At 38.0% G+C, this 23,009-nt stretch overlaps 1 protein-coding gene across 2 annotated transcripts in view; it reads left to right on the top strand.

The window, feature by feature from the left end:
* Window positions 1-22,724, top strand: part of FSTL5 (follistatin like 5) — a 597,279-nt gene extending 574,555 nt beyond the window's left edge. For both annotated transcript variants that reach the window (XM_090036262.1, XM_090036263.1), the window contains one exon: window positions 20,212-22,724. In XM_090036262.1, coding sequence (XP_089892388.1) covers window positions 20,212-20,914 — 703 coding nt within the window. In that variant the 3' untranslated portion in view covers window positions 20,915-22,724. The remainder of the gene's footprint in view (window positions 1-20,211) is intronic.
* The last annotated feature ends 285 nt before the right edge of the window (window positions 22,725-23,009 follow it).

Here is a 23,009-nt window from a genome sequence, read left to right on the forward strand (position 1 = left end):
ACATAGCCTGCACAGTGGTCTGTGGATCATTCCAATTCTTGCAATGCACTAACTATCCTGGTAGTGGGCTTGGTTTTTAAATGTGGAAAACATTTGAGATATTCTGATTTACAAATGTTTAATCAACTTCAGCAATCCTTACCTCTGTCTCATGACTCACCCCTCCACCTGTTCTAGACACATTCGTGATTTTTTTCTGGCATATACAGATATTTCTGCATTCCAGATGACCTCAGCCCACCTTGATGTCACCATTTTTTCTAAGTACTAAATCTTCTTATACCTTACATTCCTTATCCTGACATTCAGTATTATGTTTAGCAGTACCTTTTATTACTTGTGTCAGAGTATCTAGCCCTTCCTTGTGTTTTCTGTCGATGTCAAGGTGAGCTAAAAAGATTTTTTTTAAGTCACTAAAATTATTATTATTGCTAAGATACCTAGGTTAGGAAAAATCCATCTATTGTTAGATTATGTAATATAAATTTTCTTTGTTCATGGCAAATAGTATTCAAAAATCCTAACAGAAACAGGCAAGAACATGTGTGGTTGATATTTTGTTTATTGGACTAACTGTATAGTTCAGAGAAATTTAAACAAGCTTTTGGGAACAAAGTACCCTTTGAGGGGAGGTACTTTTGGGTACATTGTGCCTAAAAGCTTATCCAAATCTCTTCCAGCTATACAGTTGATCCAATAAAATATATGACACACAGAAATCCTTGGTGTGCTCATATTTCCTGGACCATCATGGATACAACATCACTCCAACACAATAATACACATAATCAGTAAGGATGGAGGGGGGAGGGAGAACCTGCCCTAGGTGCAGATTTTGAGAGGGCGCTATATTGGTAGAAGTCTGGGCCGTGGTGGTTGTTGAAGTCACCAACTTAAATAGCCTGTGCTGCAACAGTAGCAGTCTGAGCCTGCCGTGGCAGCAGCCCTGAGCCCCTGACAGGTCAGCTGCTGTAGCCAGAGTACAGTGACCATGTGCAGGAGCAGCAGCTGCAGAAGTCAGAATCTTTTGAATTTCCAGGTGAAGTGACTTGTTCAGAATCCACACCTTACCCTAGTGGTTTTTCATAGATTATAGAATCGGAAGGGACCCAATGGATCATCATGTCTGTCCCCCTGCCCCTGGCAGGAAAGAGGACCGAGGTCAGACGACCCCAGCCTGTTTGATGGTAGGACCACCTCTCCTGAAAGCCCATTCCAGACTCTGGCCACCCTTATTGTAAAAAAATTCTTCCTAATGTCTAACCTAAATCTATTCTCCACTAGTTTGCACCCATTATTCCTAGTTACGCCCTGGGGCGCTCTGGTAAACAGCGCATCCTCAATTCCCTGCTTTCATCCCCTGATAAATTTATAAGCAGCTACAAGGTCACCTCTCAGCTGTCTTTTGTATAGGCTGAAGAGATCCAGATCTCTTAATCTCTCCTTATAGGGTCTACTAATCATGCAAGTGGCCCTCCTCCTCTGAACCTTCTCCAGATCCTCTGTGTCCCTCTTGAAGTGTGGTGCTCAAAATTGGGTACAGTACTCCAACTGAAGCCTGACCAATGCTGCGTAGAGGGGGAGCATCACCTGTCGGTCATGCATCTGCTAATACACAACAAGGTGCAAGTGGCTTTGTTAATGGCCTCATTACACTGCTGGCTCATGTTCATCTTAGACTCAACTATGACTCAAAGATCTCTCTCAGCCTCTGAGCTGCTGAGTAGGACATCCCGGAACCTGTAGGTGTGCTGGGGATTCCTCCTTCCTAGGTGGAGTGCCTTATATTTATCTTTGTTGAATTGCATCCTGTTACATTCTGCCCATTGATCTAACCTGTCCAGGTCAGCCTGTAACTGCTTCCTGGCCTTTGGTGAATTCACTTTGCCCTATAATTTGGTATCATCCACAAACTTGGAGAGGGTACGCACCACACCCTCATCCAAATTCCTGATGCAGATATTAAATAACACCGGCCCAAGGATTGAATCCTGCAGGACCCCACTACTCACCTCCTTCCAGGCCGAGAACAACCTGTCCAGCACCACTCTCTGGGTACGGTCCCTAAGCCAATTAGCCACCCACCTGACTGTGTAGGCATCCACTCTACAGCCCATTAGCTTCCCTATGAGAATAGGATCTGAAACTGTGTTGAAGGCCTTCCTAAAATCCAGGTAGATGATACTGGCCTCTGCTCCTGTGTCAAGGCAGTGTGACTTGGTCATAAAAGGCTATAAGTTTTGTCAGGCAGGATCTACCTGTGATGAACCAATGCTAGTTTCCTTTCAGCATTGTTTCCCCTGCTGGGCCTTCACAAATATGCTCTTGGATGATTTTTTCTAGTATTTTCCCAGGGATGTAAGTAAGACTGACTGGCCTAAAATTACCTGGCTCCTCCCTTCTCCCATTTCTAAAAATGGGCACCACGTTGGTCTTTTTCCAGTCCTTTTTCCAGTCAGGCTTGGTTCCCAACCTTTTTTATACTGCGGACTGACAAACATGTTTTAATAAATGTATATATTTAAATTTAAATTTACATATCTAAATTTAGCTTTTACATGGTGTGGGGGGAGGATTGCAAGGATCTGATTGGGTTGGGCACCACAGCCATGGGCACCAGGGGACCCTACAGGGGTGGGGGCTGTGTAGGTGGTAGCCTGGGTGGACCCACCTGGGACTGCCCGGGAAGAAGGGGTTGCACTGCCTTCCTTAGGAACAAGCAGTGGAGCCACCTCCCTGCCGTCTGCCCCAGGCATTTCCCCACCCTCATCCCCCTGCTCCCAGCCACAGGTGGGGCTGGGGGGGTCTTGCCTGTCCTGGCATGGGCCCTGGTACCTGCTGTGCAGGCACGGTCATGGCAGTAGGAGTGGGACAGGATGCACCGAGTCAGCTGCCTCCCTCCCGGGATTGTACCAGCACCGAGATTTAACCCTGTATGTGAATGCTAGTAGCCAACCCTTCATGACCTGGTACCAGGTTGCGGCCTGGTGGTTGGCAACCTCTGCCTTACCCAACTCCACACATCCCCTTCCCTTGTCTGCAAGTTATTCCTCTGTACAGCCTTTCAGATATTTATAAATCTGAAAAACTGTTCATTGCATTAATTATAAAAACACTGTCTTCTCTACATATGCATTTAGAATAACAAATTGTGACTATGCAATGTATTGCATGTACTTACTTAATACAGGCTTTGCTCCAGCTGAAGTCAATTACAGATATCTAGTTGACTCCACTGCAGTTTGGGGTCAGAAAGAAATCCCTCTGTCAATAATACTCTGTAATGTTGGGTGGTTGTATTTATATCTTGTGCAAGCTTATCCAAAATGTGAAAAGTATTGAAAATGGGAGGAAGGATTGAATAACCTGCTCAATCCTTTATGTCTGCAGTTTGGGATTCAAGAGTATTCAGGGCATATGTGCAAGACCCAGTGTCTGACCTAAGCTCTTGAGATGTATGCAGCAGAAGGTGAATACATTTTTAGCCCTCTGGGTTCCCTGCTTGCTGGGGCTGCTCCAACCCAGCTCAATGTGCTGTGGTCCTGAATGCACGTGTAAATGTGGTGCCCAGGAGCAATAAACTCCAGTACAATATGCTTCACATTAATTGAACATGTAGATGCACCACTGTCAAACAACGGTGAGTTGAGCATTCTGAATAACAGCAGGGAAGAGATCCTTTCATCAATCCCACTTTTCATCAGAATTCACTTTTTTGTTCCTTTGACAAGGAAACAGCGCTGATGAGCATGTTTCCCCATGTGATGGCTGCTTTGTCCTTCAGTTTATTGGCTAAATTTTCAATTTAGGCCAATAAGCTGGTAGCACTCAGTTCTGCTTTCTTTGGCTGGTCTAGTCATCCATTTCTACTGTATAACCTTCAGCATTACAATGTTTAGATTTCCCCGATGAACACCTTGTAGTGATTGTTATCTTGTTATGGTAGGATCTCAGGTTATTGCCATGAAATATTGTAGTCTTTTTATATCCACCATCTTGCAATAAGTGAATAAACTATAGAATTAAAGGGAGCACATTCAAAATAAAAAACAGAATTTATTGATATGTTCCACAGCATTTAGGTGAGTGATTTGCTAGTACAATATTCTTTTTCAGAACTAGAAACACTAAATTCTACTGAAACTACATAGTAGCAGTTTACCATTCCTTAATGTCATAGAGAACAGCAAGAAAGAGAATTAAAGAAATCAACTTTAAAGGTCAGAGACTGTAATAGCACCAAGAAGAAAAACAACATTTATTCTGATGAGCAATAGCCACTGGGCAAAATCTACTTAGCCTTTCATTATCATCAAACAACCAGTTTTGAATTGCAAAAATGTAGAAAGGTCTTCCTCCTATAACCTGCTGGAAATGTACTGTCCTAGGCAACAATTATTCTGTAAGTCCTGAAGGGAGGATTGCTATGCCCTTTCAATATTGCTATTTTTTCATGTCAGAGAGTTTTAAGGTCTATATATTTTTTCTCTATAAATATAGATATGCATGTATAAACCTATAATAATGTTTGAAATACAAAATCACAGTAAAGAGATTTAGCCATTTAAAAATATTTTAGGCAGAGTAAATTATCCACATGGTACTTCAAAATGGAGTGCAAACCCTTTAATTAAATATGCAATGTATACAAATTATATCATTCACATACTCATCTATGGAAAGTAATAAGCTAGAGAACAGCAAAGATAATAAGTAGTTGTTATAATGTAAATAGGAGACTCTTGGAGGATCATATATCTAGAGATTCTATCTATGTATTTATTTTATTTGTCACAAAAAGTGAATGGCCCCTAAAGCCAACATCGCCACATAGCCAAAGAAAAGGTGCTCAGGGGGAAAAATCTGTTCCTTTTTCTTTTCTTTTCTTTAATTATTAGCATTTTCCTCTGTGGTCCTTTAGTGAATAATAATTTTATTACATAAGAGAAAAAATGCTGGATAACATTTTTCTACTTTTGAATTATGTTTAATATGTTTAGGAGATAATTATTGATCTCTTATATTGTTAGTAAAAGATCTCTTTTTTTTAAACAAAACCCACTCCTGTACGGCAATTTCTATGAACCCACAATTAGATGTGACATCTATAGGATTCCATTTACATTTATAAGGATCCACCTGTACTGATCATTGGTCAATAAACAGAGGCAAACATGGATGAGAAGAAATAAATTACCTTTAATTATGGAACATTAGGACACCTCTGCAAGGCCTTTCTAACTAAGTGCTCCCTAACTGAGGCACCAATCCCAATTTCCAATTCCTCTAAATGAGGAAGAATCTTTAAGTTAAAACTTTCATCACATTGCCGCTCATACCATAAATTTTGCATCATTAGAGCAATGTCATCCTATATTACTTTTTATAGAAATATTAGAGCCGTTACACATACATTATATACCTCATGTTCTACAACTTTTACCTTACCATGAATTCTGCTGTTCCTCTTTGTGGCCAACATGGATAACTCCTGATTCTAACTGGTCCTTCCCTTTTGAGTTTCCAGATGAGGTGGGGTTTTTGTTTTGTTTTTTTGCTGCTTTTTATTTTAAGAGAACTGTCCTTTAGCACTCATGCTCATTTCATAGACAGTAGAGTAACTGGGCAGAGAGGGTGAATAGGGGAGCAACAGGGGCATCAACCCAAGGCGCCAACTTAGAATACTGAAATGGTGCCCTCTTCTCCATTGGAGTTTTTGTCAAGGGCAGCCCTACAGCACCCAGCCACAGGAGCCAAGAATGGGGACACAGAAGGAGCGGCATAGGCCTGGGGCAGGTAAGAACCTCCCCCTCCTCTTCCTCTTCAGCTCTTGGCACTGCAGGAAGTTTTGCCCAGGGTACCAAACTTAACAGTTATACCTCTTTTCTTGCAAAAGATTCTTGGCACTTTCAATGAGTTTTTACTTTGCAAACTGCATAATCAATTCAATACATGCTTTAGAGAAGCCAGTGAGAAACTGAAAACAGACTTCATAGTTTCCATAGACACACTATCTATTCACTCATTTTTTCTTTTTTTTAATGCCATAATAAATATGTCAATATGAAAAGTTACAGAAACTTAACACCTGCATTTTATAAATAACAACATAAGGTGCAATGGAAAAAATAACCTATTTTTATTCTAGTTTTCCTCATATTTATCTTATATTATCCACATGATCTCACCTGTGCTGAGAGAGCCCTTCTGTAAATAAGAGCACAGTTTCTCTCCTAACATGAAGGACTTCTCTACTTAGGGCTGTTTGTGCAAACTAAGTAATGGGTGTACTGTATAGTTACAGCAGGGTGTTCACTTGAAATGTCTATCCTAGTTGCTTAGTGTAGACAAACTCTTTTAGTAAGACCTGAGCAAGTCCATATCTTCACTGGTTATGTAACTATGACTGAAGTCACACATCTTAAGTTATATTACTCTTCATTCTGATATAGATAACTTTAAACTGGTAGTGTTATTTGTATTGGAAGCTTTTCAGATCCCATAACTGAAATGCAAAGTTTGGGCAGCTTTGAACCCTGTGACCTTTACCATTTGGCTTCAGAAATGCGGAGAAATAGTTACCAGAGTGTTCCTGCTGATTCATGACTGAGACATTTGATACCATTTCTGGGTGGAAATGGTGCAGTATTATATAAGGTGGTATTCAGAGGTTTGCAAGACTAAAACTAAGAAGCTGCATTAGTACAAGAATGCTAAACAACGGTCTTGAATTTTTTCAGGTTATTCATATAATACTTGTGAGAACATGTGCATTTTATACCCCAGGGAATTATGCACACAAAATTCAAAAGTATGCACACAAAAATTCAAAATTATGTGCTGAATTCTGGGAGCTGCACATGGCAGCACAGAATCGGCACATGCCTTAGAGCCAGACTGGTCTGGCTCTGTGCTAGCGTATGGGGCTTGTGGCACTGTAGCCACATGGAGCTATGCCCCATCAGGCCAGGCCAGACCAGCTCCATGCCTTCACACGGTACTTCCAGCACTCCAGTGGGAAGCTTCATGTGGAGGCATGGAGCCCACCCAGCCCTATGAACTGCCTGACTCAGGTTCCACCCCGGCATATTTATGGTGTTAATCTAGAATTTCCTCAGCATTATGCAGCTTCAACTCCTGCCTCTTATTTGGGAGTTGCAAGATGGTAGGGCTGAGGTAAAGGGCTACAATGGGCTGCTTCTATTGTCTTTTCATAACTCTTCCATCAAGGTATTCCCTACCTGATCACTTGTGCCCCCTATTGCAGCTTCGATACATAAAGTAATACTATACAGGTAGTAAAAATGAGAAAAGAATCAGTTCCAAGGACAGCAGATTTCTATGAAACGTGGGAAAATAGCATAGTTTAATTTCTTAAAAAGGGGCCAGTTTCAAGTAATATCATCTTAGTCATATAACAAAATTCACACTAGAATTCCTTTTCCTCCCCTTGTTATATCACCTGCCTTTAGAAGGAATTGGACAAATGGATAGATACTGTGGATATTGCTTTTTTGTAAATTAAACAGAGCTGTTCCTAAGAGAGACAGAAAGGGCCACATTCTATTTCAGCTATTAGGTGCATAAAACGACTTGAATATCTTAGTGTGATCTTACTAAACCCTCCTGAAGTTTCTGAAAATCTGTTAATTCAAAAAGTGTGTGTGTTGGGGGGAATGGGCGTCTTTCTACCCCTCCCTCCTCTTTTATGACCCAGAGCGGGGAGTATCTACATGAGACATTTACTGCACAGTAGACTAATTAGCTGCTCAGTAAACAACGTGTCTACACATGTGCCTCTATTAAGCTACAGTAAAATCATTTACTCCACAGCAGGATAGTACTAGTAAATATTTACAAGCACTATCCTGCTGTGGAATAAAAAACTCTTCAGCAGTGCATATGTAGACGCTGCCCTGGCTGGGTGGGACACAAAGGTACTTTAGTGTAGGGCAGGGGCAGGCAATTATTTTGGGCAGAGGGCCGCTTACTGAGTTTTGGCAAGCCATTGAGGGCTGCATGATAGGCAGCCGGGGCAGATAAATATTAATTTTCTAAATTTTTTAGTGGCCCCACGTGCCCGATAAAATGGCCTGGCAGACCGCATCTAGCCTCTGGGCCACATTTTGCCCACCTCTGGTGTAGGGGCTGCCTGCCAGCTAGCCCCACATTGAAACACCCTCATACCCCATTCATCCCCTTGAGTTGGGTCAAAGCAGCCCTGAGCTGGCAGGCTGACTTCCCATGCCCCCTGCCAATGGGGGCTGTTTCGACCTGGCTCATGTAAACATGTGCCTGAGAGCAGTAAACTTCGGTGCGATAAGCACTGGTGTTTACTGCATTGCACTAATATGCACATTTAAATGTGCCCAGGGTGAAGTTACACATTATACTTGGACCTCCTAAATCTGTGTTAAGCTGTGTTGATGTTAGAGCATTCTGTGAGTAGCCACACGTTAAGGGTTAATTGATTGCATGACTCTGACTTGACACTAGAAACCTGGTGAGCAGCAGCATGGCTAGGAGCCAGGACACACCTAGACTATATCCTGGATCTGGGTTGTAGTAGGGGGAGTTGGGAAACTAAGCTTTCTAAACCTAAACCAGGAGTAGTGTGCAGATAGCCAGAGGTCAGTAACTGGGGGGAAGGGCTGGCAGGATCAGGGGAGCTGGGAAGGGGGTTGGTAGGTCTAGGGAGGGCTGGTGGTTCTGGGGGCAGGTCTATGGAGGTCTGTCTGGTCCAGGAGAGGTAGTCTGGGTTAAACATGGCCCAATCAGAGTCAGGATGGGTAAGAACAGCACACCCCACAGGGGTGTGGTGAATATCTGGGTTTTCCCGTAGCGATGGCCTTGCTGTAAATGTGTGCAAGTGTGAGGTGAACTAACTTTTGATATGCATGGGGGGAGAGGAGGGGTGGCATTTTTAGAAAGACCTAACCCCTGCAAACATCTGCACACCAGACCAGTTAAATTTACCTAACCTTGGTTAGGTTGATCTAAATGTAATGCTTGTGCATACCCTGTCTCATGGGTAGGACAATATGTTAAAAAATCAGATGCACTAATAGATTTTCAGGGATTCAAGCAAGATTGAATACCCTTACATATCAGGGCCTAAATCCACTTACATGACTGATAGGTGGAACAGAATCTGGCCCATGGGTTCACAGGAAAGGATTATGGCATCCTATATCTATTTGACTTAAAATGCCAAATTTCTCAGCATCTCCCAAAAGCAGAAGGCAGGATAATTGCTTCTCCTGCAGGACTGTGAACATAGTATATTGTTCTGGGTATAGGAAACATTTGGGATTGAAAAGATTCCATTAGCTTGGACAATTAATAGGCATGTAAACCATGCACCATTACTACTTCACAGTTAGTTCTGCTGTTGCTATTTGAAATTAAACAAAAACAAATAGAAGGTGCTACACACAGGAAAGAAAGCCAAATGAACAAATACAGAATAGGGAATAACTGACTTTGCATTAGCAATGAATAGAGGATCTGAATTTTTTGATAGAACATAAACATAACTAGAGTTAGCAGTGTAATACTGTAGCAAAAACTGCAGGCTCATTTTGGCTTGCATTAAAAGAAGTTGTATATGCAATGCACTGAAGGTTACAGTACCTGGAACTCTATTCAGCCCTGGTGAGGCCTCATCTGCAAACTGGTGTCTAGGTTTAGCCACTGCATTTTTAAGAAGGTTGTTGAGAAACTGGAGAAGATACAGAAAGAAGTAAGCAATAAAAATGAGGAAGTAGTTGGAATGCAAGTTGCATGAGTAAAGGTGGAAGAAACTAGCCATATTTAGTTTGGAAGAAAACAGACTAAGTTAGGGGAGGGCAGAGATAGCATTTTTCAAACATTTGTAGGAATGTCCAAAAGAAGATGGAGGAAAAAAAATTCTTTGCTATGGAAAGTAAGAGATTAATAAATTGGTTTAAAGAGACACAAACCAGATCTGGACTAAATTTCAGTATACATTTCCTAACAGTAGGACCCTAGACCCAAACTGGAGTTGTTAAGGCTTTCAAGAAGGGCCTAAGTAGGCACCTGTCTAAGAGATGTTTAGCTACATTTTGGCAGAGTGTTCAAATTAATGATCCCAGAGATGACTTTGAAACTTCTGATTTTGTCGTGCTAGTTTAACAACATATTTTCAAGTAAAGAGAATTAAAACAAGTCCTTTGTGTGCTGGTGTAGGTAAAAACATGTATTTAGAAAACAACATCTTTATTTGTCTATAGAGTCACCCAGAGCTTAAATTGTGCTACTGCTTTCAAATTATTTTTAGAGCGAGAGTAGAAATAATAATTCTTATAAAGACACAAAAGAGAACAGTCAAACTCAAGTCCCTTCTCCCTTGCCCCATCAAAAAGAGAAGATCTTCATTCCTTTTGTACATGTGTCATTCAGGGCCTTATGGTCCAAATGGCACAGACAAAGCCATATGGAGCCTTATAAAAAGATACACAGCAGTTGATATTAAAAGACACAAATTATGTTTATGCCATAGCAACAGTGTTAGATCAGTTTGGAAAATATTTCATGCACTATAGGACAATGATGAATCTCTTGTTGTGTGAGTGTTTCAGGCAGTGGTGGGGAGCTAGCTGTACAAATCCCTTTATGGAAGCAGAATATGTATACTACATTCATACAGCATTTTCTTATAAGTAAAAGACTTCTGTTCTGCACTATGAGAGGTTATCCAATACAGCATCATTTATTTTTACCATCAATATATCTCACAAACCACAGGAGTTAAAACAATGGAAGAACAATGTGAGAATAGGAAACAAAACAAACAAAAGGAGGCAGGGTAGGAAATGGGGCGGCGGGGGAGCAATGCTGATAGTGTACTGTAAAAGGAATAATGAGAGAATGTAGGAGTAAAAAAACACCCTGCCCCTAGGATTACCAGCCCCCCCCCCCAAAAAAAAACCCAAAACAAAAAAAAAAAACCCAAAAGTCAATTAAGTTAGGACATAAGCTAAAGGATGGCTAAACCTTTCCCTATGAATGCATTATGCCATAACTGTTAACTTTAGCATTTCTTGTATCTTCTTTGTAAGTAAAAGACAGCTATGACCACTGTGAAAGACAGAATACTGTACTAGGTACATTGTTAGTTTTATGCATCATAGCAATTCTTATGATAGAATGTGGAAACTTGATCATACTTGAATTATTCAAGTACTCGTTGGTTGGAGGCCATGGAGAAAAATATTTCACATAGCTGATGAAATAAAAACAGCTCAAACGGGGAAGAATGAAAAAGCTACAGAGTTGAACTGTCAGAGGTAGCTTATATCTTGGCTATGAAAGTTTTTGTACAGGAGTTTTACAGAGACTATGATAGGACATGTGACAGTGGAAGTCTTTTATAACCAGGATATGGTGATCATGTTTGTGCAAGAAGGCATGCCTCAGCGTTCTGCAGATAATGGTTTTTACTGTTCACTGGTTTTGCCTACATAGTGGTTTTCACATTCATAAATCTGGGGCTCAAAAACGCGCATCCATTTTTCAAATACGTCTGAGTTTTTGAGCTACTCGGAACTTGTTCCAGCTCTAGCTTTACAGTCATAATAAATGTACCCATTTGTACTTCTCTGTGCATTTTTCTACTAACGATGAATGTAACTGCTATTTAAGAAAGGATATATTTCACCTCAGCTTTCATCTGAAGTTCAGCTGGAAAGCTATTTCTTTAGTACTTTATGTTGAACATCACTCAATCTTTCCCTTACAGGAGGCAACAAGCAATAATAGAAACACAGCCAAGTTTTAAGGAATACATGGCATAGGGAAACAGGCCTTGTGTCAGATTTGTTTTTAAGACAATGCAAGGAGTCATTTGTAGCATACTGCTAATTTTTAAATATACCTTAAAAATCATTTTCAAATGGTTATTTAATTTTAATTTTAGTTGGTCTAAATTTCAGAAACTGAGATATTTATTAGATATAAATATGGAATAAATGGAAAAAGAAACCATTAACTACAGCTTTTGCAACTGTGATAAATACTCTTCCTACATGAATATGCCTACAGGCTACAGCTTCCCACCTATACTAAACATGAAATAAAGGGCTGAAAATATAAGCTTTGGTTCTCACGTTTTGCAGGCTTAAGTTGCATGAGCTCCCAATATGCGCTCTGGCAAACACTGCATAGACTGCCTGATACTGTGCTAGATTTTATGCTAGGTGAAGGCTCAAACTCTCATAAATATTAATCGGGGATTAACAAACAGTGGGAGGCCACTGCATATCAATCTGTATGAGAGAAATTTTGTAGTAAACATACCACTTCCTACTTATAAATCACCTGAGAAAACTGAAAGTGCTCTGATGTATCAATTGTTTTACCAGCGGCTTAGTTATAAAACAGACTTAAAGCACATAAACTACAGGCATCATTTCATAGCACAGTTATGAGTAGCTATATTAAAAAAAAGAACCCAAAAACTCTCTTGTACATTTAAGTATATTTATAATAGATAGTGGACAGCTTTATAAGGGAATGTCACTATCCAAAAAGTATATGGTGGCAGCAAATTCTTAAGTTTCTTTTGGCTCATGTGGCCTGCAGTTTCTTCCATTTAAGGGATTTCCCAGTCATCTTCACCTGGTATTCAAACCCCACAACCAAATGACTCATTGCCTACTTTTTGATGCTCCATTTCAAATTGAAAACCACACGTACTTGGGCAGTAGTTCTCTCTTTGTCCAGAAGTCAATTTAAAAGACAGTCAACGTTTAATGACACTCCATGCTAACTCTGTGCTATCACTTGAAATTCTAGACCTAAAGAGCAGAAAAATAGACCACAGGAATGTGGCTATCCTTACAATCAAGACACTTGTAGTCTCACATAACATTATAAAGAGATTTCACAATTTGTTCATAGATGGTTGCTCCAGGTCATTACACCATCATGTGGAAAGATTACTTATTTGCTCCTGATCTGTGATATATATTCAAATAAGCAACTGAGGGGAAGGGCTCCATTTTCTATTATCAATCTACAAGATACCTGTGGCTATTTCAGCTCATCTACAATTTACTGATGATTAACATAAGAATACTTTATAGCTCTGGTACATTTTTCTTAAGATAAAAATATATTTATAGTCATCATTATTCTGATTGAATTTTATTATATAATTTATTTTATGAATGCATATTGAAGTGTAATTATATGTTTACATTAACATAAGATATATTACATTTTATTCCTCAAAAGAGATATCCTATAAGACTTTAGGCCTCTTTGATCACATTTTATAATGTAGCATTATAAAAATAATCCAAAACCTGTCAGTGAAATTCAGTGCCCTAGGAAAATAAATTGTTTAGACTAGAGGGGACATTTAATTTGAGATGCATGTGCAGTTGTATGAAAGGTCATTCAGAAAAGTTAATTAAAATGCACAATGAAATTCACAGTGTACAGAAATGATAAAACATATAAAGCAGAAATGGTTTGAGACAAATTCATTATTTTAAAATCATGTATTTTCATTCAAGAAAGGTCTTCAGTCTCTAACTGAAGACCCTGATAGAAGGAAAAGTCACCATTTCTTTTGTCAGTGAAACTTTCTCCTCCTTAAAAATTGGTGCTTTATTACTAATAGCAATTTGTTTGGCTTCAGCTTCTAGCCCTTGGTTCTTGTTATGCCTACCTCAGCTAGATTAAAAAGCATCCAATGTTTTCTCCCCAAGAAGATACTTATACACTGTAATCAAATCACCTCTCAGTTTTCTTTCTGATAAGCTAATCACTGCCAAGTATTTCAAGTCTCTCACTGCAAGGCATTTTCTCTAGCTTTCAAAGCAATATGTGGCTCTACTGATTCCTCTAAAAAAATCAGGTTTTTTTTTAATGGCAGATCAAGAATTGCATGAAAATTTTGATATCAGTCCCACCAAGACCATATATAGAAGTAAATTCACATCTTTATTCCTGTGTACACACCCACCCTTATCCATCCAAGGAACACATAAGCCCATTTTGCCATAGGGAAGCCTTGGATCCTCATATGAAGTTGTTTGTCCATTATAACCCCGAAATCCTATTGGAGGTCACTGTTGTACAGGACACGTTCCCCTACTTGCCAGACTAAATTTACATAGGTTTTAAAAGCTTGGATTCTATAGCATAGCAAAACAAAGATTGAAACTGGAATATGATTATTTTTTATAAATATATTTGCATAGTGAACATTAGAGAAATAAGCTAGTTAAATTCAAGAACAATATATGTACAAGATCAAATGGCCATCAACTGGTTATGAACAAAACTAGACTGGAAATCAATAGATTACTAACTGTTGGAGAAATGAAGCTTTGGGATGTTCTGGACACATACCAAAGGAGAAAAAAACAACCTGAATTGCTTCAAGATGGAACTCAATACGTTTATGGAAGGGTGTTTTGGTATATTTATCAATGTATATAACATGTGAATTCAGGAATTGGCGGTGCCCATATTAGGGTTAAAGTTAACTCTGTTAACATATGGGAGGCATCCACTGTCTAGTAATTCCATGCTTCAGGCTGCCTGCTGACTGCCCATATTACTAAGATTGTCTTTTTCCATGTGACTGTTTTATTGGATTCTATGTGTGTGCTTTCCTTCTTCCTTCAAAATATTGGACATTGCTGCAGCTGAAGGTGGGAGTTTTAATTCATATGTAATAGTGTTCTTGCTAGTACACAGGGTGAAATTATATATTACATTTAGACTATACTAAGGGCACTTAAAACGTAAGCGCCTGCACTTTGAAGTTCATTAACTCATGCTAAGTGCCCTCTGAGCGTTTCAAAATTGTGCCACTTCAGGAAATGGTTAACTATCGGGCATGTTACACAGCTTGCGTTGGGGTAACTTCAGTCTGCTCCATGAAGATAAAACAAGCAATTTGCAGCCTTCCACACCCCTCTTCGCCAGCCCTTCAGTGGCAAGTCAGAGCTGTGCAGACAAGAAATGCAACTTCTTACAGCATATTCAAATGTTAACATGGTCTAAGTGTAACTTAACCCTCAGAAACCTTGCAGACATCTGGCTAAAGCATCTGACTCTTGCTTAGGGTTAAATCAGTCACTAAATTTAGGGTCAGGAAGGCATATGGAGGCTTTTTCCTTCCTCTGTAGGGGAAGGTATTGTCCCTTTCTGGGATCCTCAAAGCATATCCTATAATCAGATAACTCACTACCATTGGAAAGGTAGCGGCCTTGTTTTCCCTGCTTTTTAGCTATGGTTTTCAGTAGCTTTTTTTTCTCCAGTTTTGTTTTCATAATATATTTTGTGTGTGATGTTTGAAGTGTTGGAGTGGACAATATTTGGGTAAGTGGTTGCCTGCAAACTCAGGGGGCTGGACTTCTTGGCGTTGGACACCCCTTTCCGGTCCCATGTTTCTCAGTAGAACTTGTATTCCTTTCTTCAAGCATTGCATGAAGCTATATCCAAGCTTATTTTTCAACAGGCCCTTCTTATCAATGAACCAGAATGCTTTGTATGAACACTATGTCATTATTTCATACTTTGCCGATCTTTGTCACAACTGTTACCAGCAGTGATTTTATATTTACAGCTAGATCATTTTTGAGCTTGTTGTATGGCCCTGGATTTACTGCAAGTCCCCGAAACATCTTAGTTCTATGACAATATCTGTTGACTACTATTTATTTGAGAACCTGAAAGCTGGTTCTAAGTCAAATGAAAATGCTTATTGATACTCAGAATATTGTGAACTCTTAAAATGTCTCACATGTATATCTTATATCTAGTCAATTCCTTGTATTTACAAAGCTTGTTATCGGATCAAAGAATGAAATTACATTTCTGTGATAAACCTATTTTTCATAAGTCCACGTTGACTATACAGATCATGTTTCTGTCCTTTAATTCTCACCGATTGTTTCTCATATTAGTTTTTAAATTATTTTACAAGAATTGATGTCATACTAACTAACCTATTGATACTTGGGCATCCTGGTTGCCACTTTTCAGTATGGCACATCAGCCCTCTTCCAGACTTCTGGAATTTCCTTGGCATTCCAAGATTTAATAAAACATTAAGTCCTCAGTGAGTATTTGTAGATTCTTGGGTGCAAGTTATCTGGGCTTCTTGATTTGGAAATATTTATTCCTAGTGTATGATGTTTTACATCCATCTTAGTGTCTAATAAACTGACAGGGCTTGATTAACCACTCATATGTTTCAAATACTGAGTCTGATTTGAATACTCAAGGGTCTGAAAACATACCTCACAGAGACATGAAAAGACAGATTGCTCACCTGGTTTGTTCAACCACCCCAGGCTCTTCTTGCGTCACTCTCATGGAAATAAACAGACTACATTCAGGTCACCAAGTCCCTTTATTTCCAAGCACAGGACTGGTAACTACTCCTTCTAAATTTCCTTTTTGTTATGCCTGTTCACCCACATTGTTGAGTTGATGGGTCAGTTCAATGTTATGGTAACTTAATTAATAGCCCTTAAATTTGGGACTTTTTCACTAGTTCATTAAAAGGGTAATGATGTCAGTAATTTTGATAAACTTCTAATAAATTACTTACTGTGCATCTTTGAGTCCTTTCCCTTCCCCCAAAACTTGATGAAAACCTGCCAACTTCTTATTTTGCATGGCAACTGTTTTCTAAGAACCTGTTTAAATTAATTTTCATAGTTAAAAACACCATTTTGCTCAAATGTTGTATAAATAGTCCATTTTAAATTTCATTTTTTATTGTTTTCCTTACTACCCATTTATTATCTTTCTTAACGTTTGAGAGATTGTGGCATGGTCTTTGTAGAGGACCTGTGCTTCCATCCTTACTTTATGGCCCTCAGCACAAGTGACTCGCTCTCTTTGTGCTTCAGTTTCAATAGTGTTTGAAGAGTGCTTTGAGATCTTTGTATGAAAATTGCTATATGTGTAAAAAGTATTCTTCTTCTTCTTGAAAAGCTATCTTTTGTGTACTCATTTCCAAAATGTTACCTGCTGGGCTGAAATTTGTCATGTTAGTCTAGGCCTGAAGGTGATTTTTTTAAATGTTTTCTTAAGAAAAATCTCCTCATTCGTTTTAGAGTAACAAGAGAGTAGGTAAATATTTTCCTGCTTTAAAAAATGTGTGGTTTTGTCATCTTATGAACAACTAGACTTCAAGCTTTGGTATAAACAGGACTGAATGAATAGCTTAGGCATTGCAAAAACAGTTTTGAAATAACAAAGCTAAAGACATTTTCAGATGAGAAAGAAGTAGCAATTTCAGTAGAAAAATCTATTCAACTCTTACCTACCTACTTTAAAAATAGGATTCAGTGTAAATGTGTGGCTTGAGTCTTTGAGAATGTAGCTGATCAAAAGAATTTATAAGATCAGTGGTTGCAACAGAAGGAAATAATAAATTAAGTATCTCTTGAGAGTTGAATTTTATAAGAACAGCAAACTTAGCACCAGAACATGAGGGTCCTGCAACTTGGAAGTTCCCAACCCTATTAGTTTCCAACCAAGAAGCTGTAAACAAAGTATAGAAATCTTGTCCAATCCTGAGAATAGAACCATGCTAGGTATAGCATCCTTTTCCTTTCCCTCTTTTAGGAGGGAGAAGTGCTAGACCATTTGCCTCATGGGCTATAGCAGGAAGAATCAAAATGTTCCAGCAAGGGAGGAGTGGAATGATCCAGCTTGGGTCAGATGAGCAAGGATTTATGGCCCACTGCTGCTGCTTCTCCCTTCCAGTTAGCTGCAGCACAATGTGGTGAAAGCTTCTCTCTGCCAAACCTTGTTTCACCTGACTGAGGTGCAGCATAGCCAGAGGTACCCCTCTGTCGGGGTCCCAGCTCAGTTCAGCACAACGCAGGGAGAGCCACCCGCTGCCAGATGCTGCCTCAACCAAGGCTCCATTGGTCAGATGAAACCTGCAGGCCATAGTTTGCCATCTCCTGCACTATAGCATGATGTGAAGTGGAGATGGTTAGGGTTCAAAACTAGAACCCTGGTGCAAGGAACTGGTTTTGAATGCCCATTAAACTGACTTATTTTGCAAGCTCAGACTGACTAGCTCTGATTGGTCTGCTCTGGGAAATGGTAGAAGGCAAAGCAGATGGTTGCTCTGTTAAGAGTCCGTTGACCCTGTAAACAGTTCCTACTGATTACTCTTGTACTGAGGATATGAATAGCATTTAAGGACTAGAGTTCCCTACAGTTCAGGACATACTTTGGAGTTACTGATCTGTAGGCAAATCTCAGGAAATAAATGCATCCTTATAATCAAAGGTTCTGGTTAACCAAAGATAAGATAATCAAAATTTGATTGTAAGTGTGATTCAAGAAACATACAGCTCTCACTGAGGACCTCAGGAGCTAAGATTAACAACTTATATTTTTCTCTTTTAAAATCAATGGCAATTAAATGCAAAAACCTTGCATTAATTGACCATTAAATTCGCTCAATCAAGCACTCAGAAGCTGGGTGGATTGATTTAAATCACCAATTTTAATCAGCTAGCAGGAAATCTTTATTTAAGTAATTGATATTAATCTTGTTTTGCATTTGTACTTTATATTCTCTTAGAGGGAAGTTCATTCAAATTGGTTGGTATAAACATTAAAACATGTTGCTTTGCAACCAATTATGGCCTTTGCACTAAATTTGCAACTTTGTTTTGCTAATCAGGATAGTACATTATATGTATGCAGATCTATTTAAGCAATTATACAACTTATCATATATTTATTCAGGTTCTTAATTTTTATTATGTCAGAAAAAAAGATGGATGATGCATTTCTTATTTACTAGATGATCATTTTCCTTGTGAGTTGTGTCAAGCTGTGTTTGGATGGAAATTATAATTCAATTAAAATGTACAACAGCAACATTTTAAAATGGTTTTTATTGGTTCAATAAAGGTACTATTAATGTGCTAGATGCATTTAAAATGCTCATCAAAGCATGTTTTGCTTGTAAAACTAATTGATTTAGAAAGCAAGGAAAATACAAAATGTACTTATTAAGTTGATGGATTATTTCTGGTCATGGGGACCCAGATAGTCAAAGGCATTTAGGCTCCTAAATATACAGGTAGATTTTTCCAATGTATCTAACTTCTTGAGATGTTTTTGAAAATCCTATGAGGGAGCTACTCATATTTTCAGATACCTAGACAATCTGACTCCCTGTCTTCAAGTTTTTTGGAGGAGCAGACTTCAGATTTTTCCACCTATATCCTTATTGATACTATAGGAAAGAAAAAAGATGATTTTTCAGTTCCCAATAAGATTTTTGACTTTGAGTCAAGTGGTCCAAATTAAAAAGATTATGTATATATGCTTTTTGCACCTGCTATCTAAACTAAAGGATAAACTTTCCATTCCAACAGAGAAAACTTACATTTGGAAGAAAATCAGCATTCATTCCTTTATTAAAAATTATATATTTGAAGGTTTGTTCATGTAGGATATTGAAGGTAAGATAGTGAGGCAGTTTCAAGAGGAGGGCTGGAGAGGCACTGGTATAATACCTAACTTGTAGTCTGATGATTAGATAGGGGGACAATATGGGATAATGGAAAATCTGGGACACTTGATTTATGGAAGTGCATAAAAAGGTTATTTACATTTTTAACAAATGAGGTCTTTGTAGTTGGAAAGCATAAAACTCACCCTTTTTATGATATTCACTTCAGCTGAATTAAAATGGGAAGAATTTGAGTAATTATCTGAATAGCAGTGAGCACTGGATTAATTTGGATGTTCTTTAAAAAATATGCAAACTAAATGAAGTGAATATGTGGGATGTTCTACGTATTGCTATTCAAGTGTTTTATCCATTCTGGGTTTAGTAAAAGTTATCTGATTTTGTAACTGAATATACAAAATCTCAGTATATTTTGAGACAGCCAGATTAATGTTTATCTTTTTCCACAAGTGAAAAATAAAATATATTCTGCAATTTACTAGATATAGTACATAGTTTTACTTTTTTTAAAGACACATTCTGATTTATAATTGCCAAAAGATCAATAAAACTTATGAACAGCTTTGGAAACATCTGAAGCCCAGATATTCAGGAACATGTTGCTATATATTTTAACTCATCGACTTTGTTTGTATAGATTTTGTATATTTGTATGTAATGCATACAATTAAGCTATGAACTTTCTTTGATTTTGTACTTTTTCCTTTTAGGTTCGGATTTATTCTTCATAAAGATGAGACTGTACTCCAGAAAATTGATCTTGAAACTATGTCATATATCAAGACAATTAGTTTAAAGGATTATAATTGTATTCCTCAGTCTCTGGCTTATACACATCTTGGAGGATATTATTTTATCTGCTGCAAGCCTGATACCACTGGGGCTATTCTACCACAGCTTATAGTGGATAGTGTTACTGACAGTGTGATTGGATATAATGGTGATGTGACAGGCACCCCATATATTTCTCCAGATGGGCACTACCTTGTCAGCATTGATGATGTAAAAGGTCTCATGAAGGTCCAGTCCATTACAATTAGAGGAGAAATCCAGGATGCATTTGACATTCACACTAACTTGCACATATCTGATGTGGCTTTTCAGCCATCGTTTACTGAAGCCCATCAGTACAATGTCTATTGTAGCTCCAGCTTGCAAACGGATGTGTTGTTTGTAGAGCTCGCCTCTGGCAAAGTTAAGATGGTGAAGAGCCTTAAGGAACCTATTGGGGCAGAAGAATGGCCTTGGAACAATAAGAACCGGCTTATCAAGGACAGCGGTCTCTTTGGCCAATACCTTATGACACCTTCCAAGGAATCCCTCTTTATCCTGGATGGACGGCTCAACAAGTTAAATTGTGAAATCACTGAAGTTAAGAGAGGCAACACAGTTATTTGGGTTGGAGAAGCATAAGGAACCATGCTAAATGATAATGGAACAAAATAGTTTTACAGTACATTGCACTTAACACCATTCTTTAAATTTCCAGTTTTCCTTTGAAATGATTAGACCCGTCTATATTTGTCATTGTTTTGGTTAAGATACAAGTTGATAAACACTTTAACATAAAAGATACTAAAGATACTAAAAGTGGAATTTCTCAGAAAAAATATCTACTAATGACCAGCTAAGATAGCATTGATCAATTGGATACAGTATAGAAAATTATGATTAATATCTTAATAGACCAATTCTAAAGTCTCATTATAAAAAAATATAGAATAGTTTAAAGAAGTAAAAAAAAAAAGAAAAAATCAAATCAGGGAATATCAAATGTCTCGATATGATCCATTGCATATTAAAAAAATCACTCTAATTTTGATTTGGTTTGCTTTGAATATGAAATAAGAGGTGTTGTGCAACTTTAGACTTCTTAAACTGAAATGTTCTGTCCTGTCCTGTCCACTGTTTAATCTTTTTGTGCCTTGAAGGGAATGTCTCACAAGGAAGCGGAAGAGTAAAAATTGTATACTTTATTCCCATTGTGGCTACAGGATTGTGTGTCACTGAAAAGAAACATTTAGTATCTCACATTTTAGTCTCAATCAGGTTGTGGAACATATTAAGGAAAAAAGGGAAAATTATATTGGCAATGTCTTCTGTATTGCTTTTTGATCACTACAGTTTGAGAAGTTAATTTTTATTGTGAGTTTTAGTTCAGATGCTGTCACTTGCTTGCAGAAGTTTTATCTTTTTATTTTTTCTTAGCAGCAATAGGTGTTACGCTTTTTCAGATTTCATAGGATTGCAGCAAGAGGGTATTTCAGTTCTACTAAAGAGAAACATCATGTGATGTGCTTAAAATAAAATACATTTTTGTCAAACATGAAGATTCACTGGCAAGAAAACTGTTATTTGAAAAAAAAATGAACAGGTATTTGTTTTAAAGAACTAGCTATAGAACTCAGAGAACTGGATTTAAGATTACAACCTGGGGATAGGATTTTTGCTTATGAGTTATGGTGTTTACCTATACTTCCTGAATCTTTTTGACTAGCTCAATAAGTTATGCATTCTACTCACTCAATTGGATTATTCTTGTAAAACAAACTCTCCTTCTGTATTATTTTTTACTTTTTTAAAAACCTCTTTCTCTAATTTTGGACATTGCTTACACATCTAAATGGGAATAATAATTTAGAACAATAACAGATAGTAAAATCAGAAAAAAAAATACAGGGATGTGAATAATTGAAGCCAGCAGTAAAAAAAGAAAACTATCCAGACTTGTGGTAATGTTAGAAATATTTGGGGATAATTTTATTTTGCTAAACAATGCTATGGGCTCTCAAACTGACCTCCATTTACTAAGGCAATCAGAAAAAAAAATCTTTTTTAAATACAATTTTACTTCAGTTTAGATTGTGTAAAATTGCTTAGAAACCTGAAATTTTCTAGCATTGTAATCTTGTGTGTATTTAGCATCCTGCGCTGTGTGATACAGTAGATCTCTAGCTTGAAAATAAAAAAAAAAAACTTCCTGGCAGGTAGATTTAATTAAAATTAAAATCTGCATACATTTCTAGTTACTGGATCTGTTTTCCTTTCTAACAAGTTTTCTCATTGTAAACAAGAACCATGTAAGTTGTCTGTTACTCAGTTTTTACAGTAGTTAGTCTCTTACGCTTTTTTTCCCTTCTGTAACCAACACCATGTGGATGTTCTGTATGTAGAAAATGCTTGACAAAAGGAGAATAAACCCTGTACATTTTAAAAACTCTGGACTTCAGTGAATGTTACAATATAGCCAAAACTTCATCTTCTTTTAAGAGAATGTAATGTGTTTTATCTGAAGGCGGGGTGGGGGAGGAGGCTCATCTGTCTTGTATAGTGAACGATAAGGTGTGCAAAACTAGGATGCTCCACTTCTGCTACTTCATAGAAAATCTTATGTCATCCTGCCTTGGGACTTGGATGACCCTGGGATTCCTTTCACCCCTGTTTTCTATTATTCTTTTCATCTCTAAGATGTTGTGTTATTGTCACCAACAGAAAAAGGTACGTGTAA

Source organism: Crocodylus siamensis, chromosome 2, assembly GCF_052110815.1.
Source record: "Crocodylus siamensis isolate JL-2025a chromosome 2, ASM5211081v1, whole genome shotgun sequence".
NCBI lineage: Eukaryota > Metazoa > Chordata > Crocodylia > Crocodylidae > Crocodylus > Crocodylus siamensis.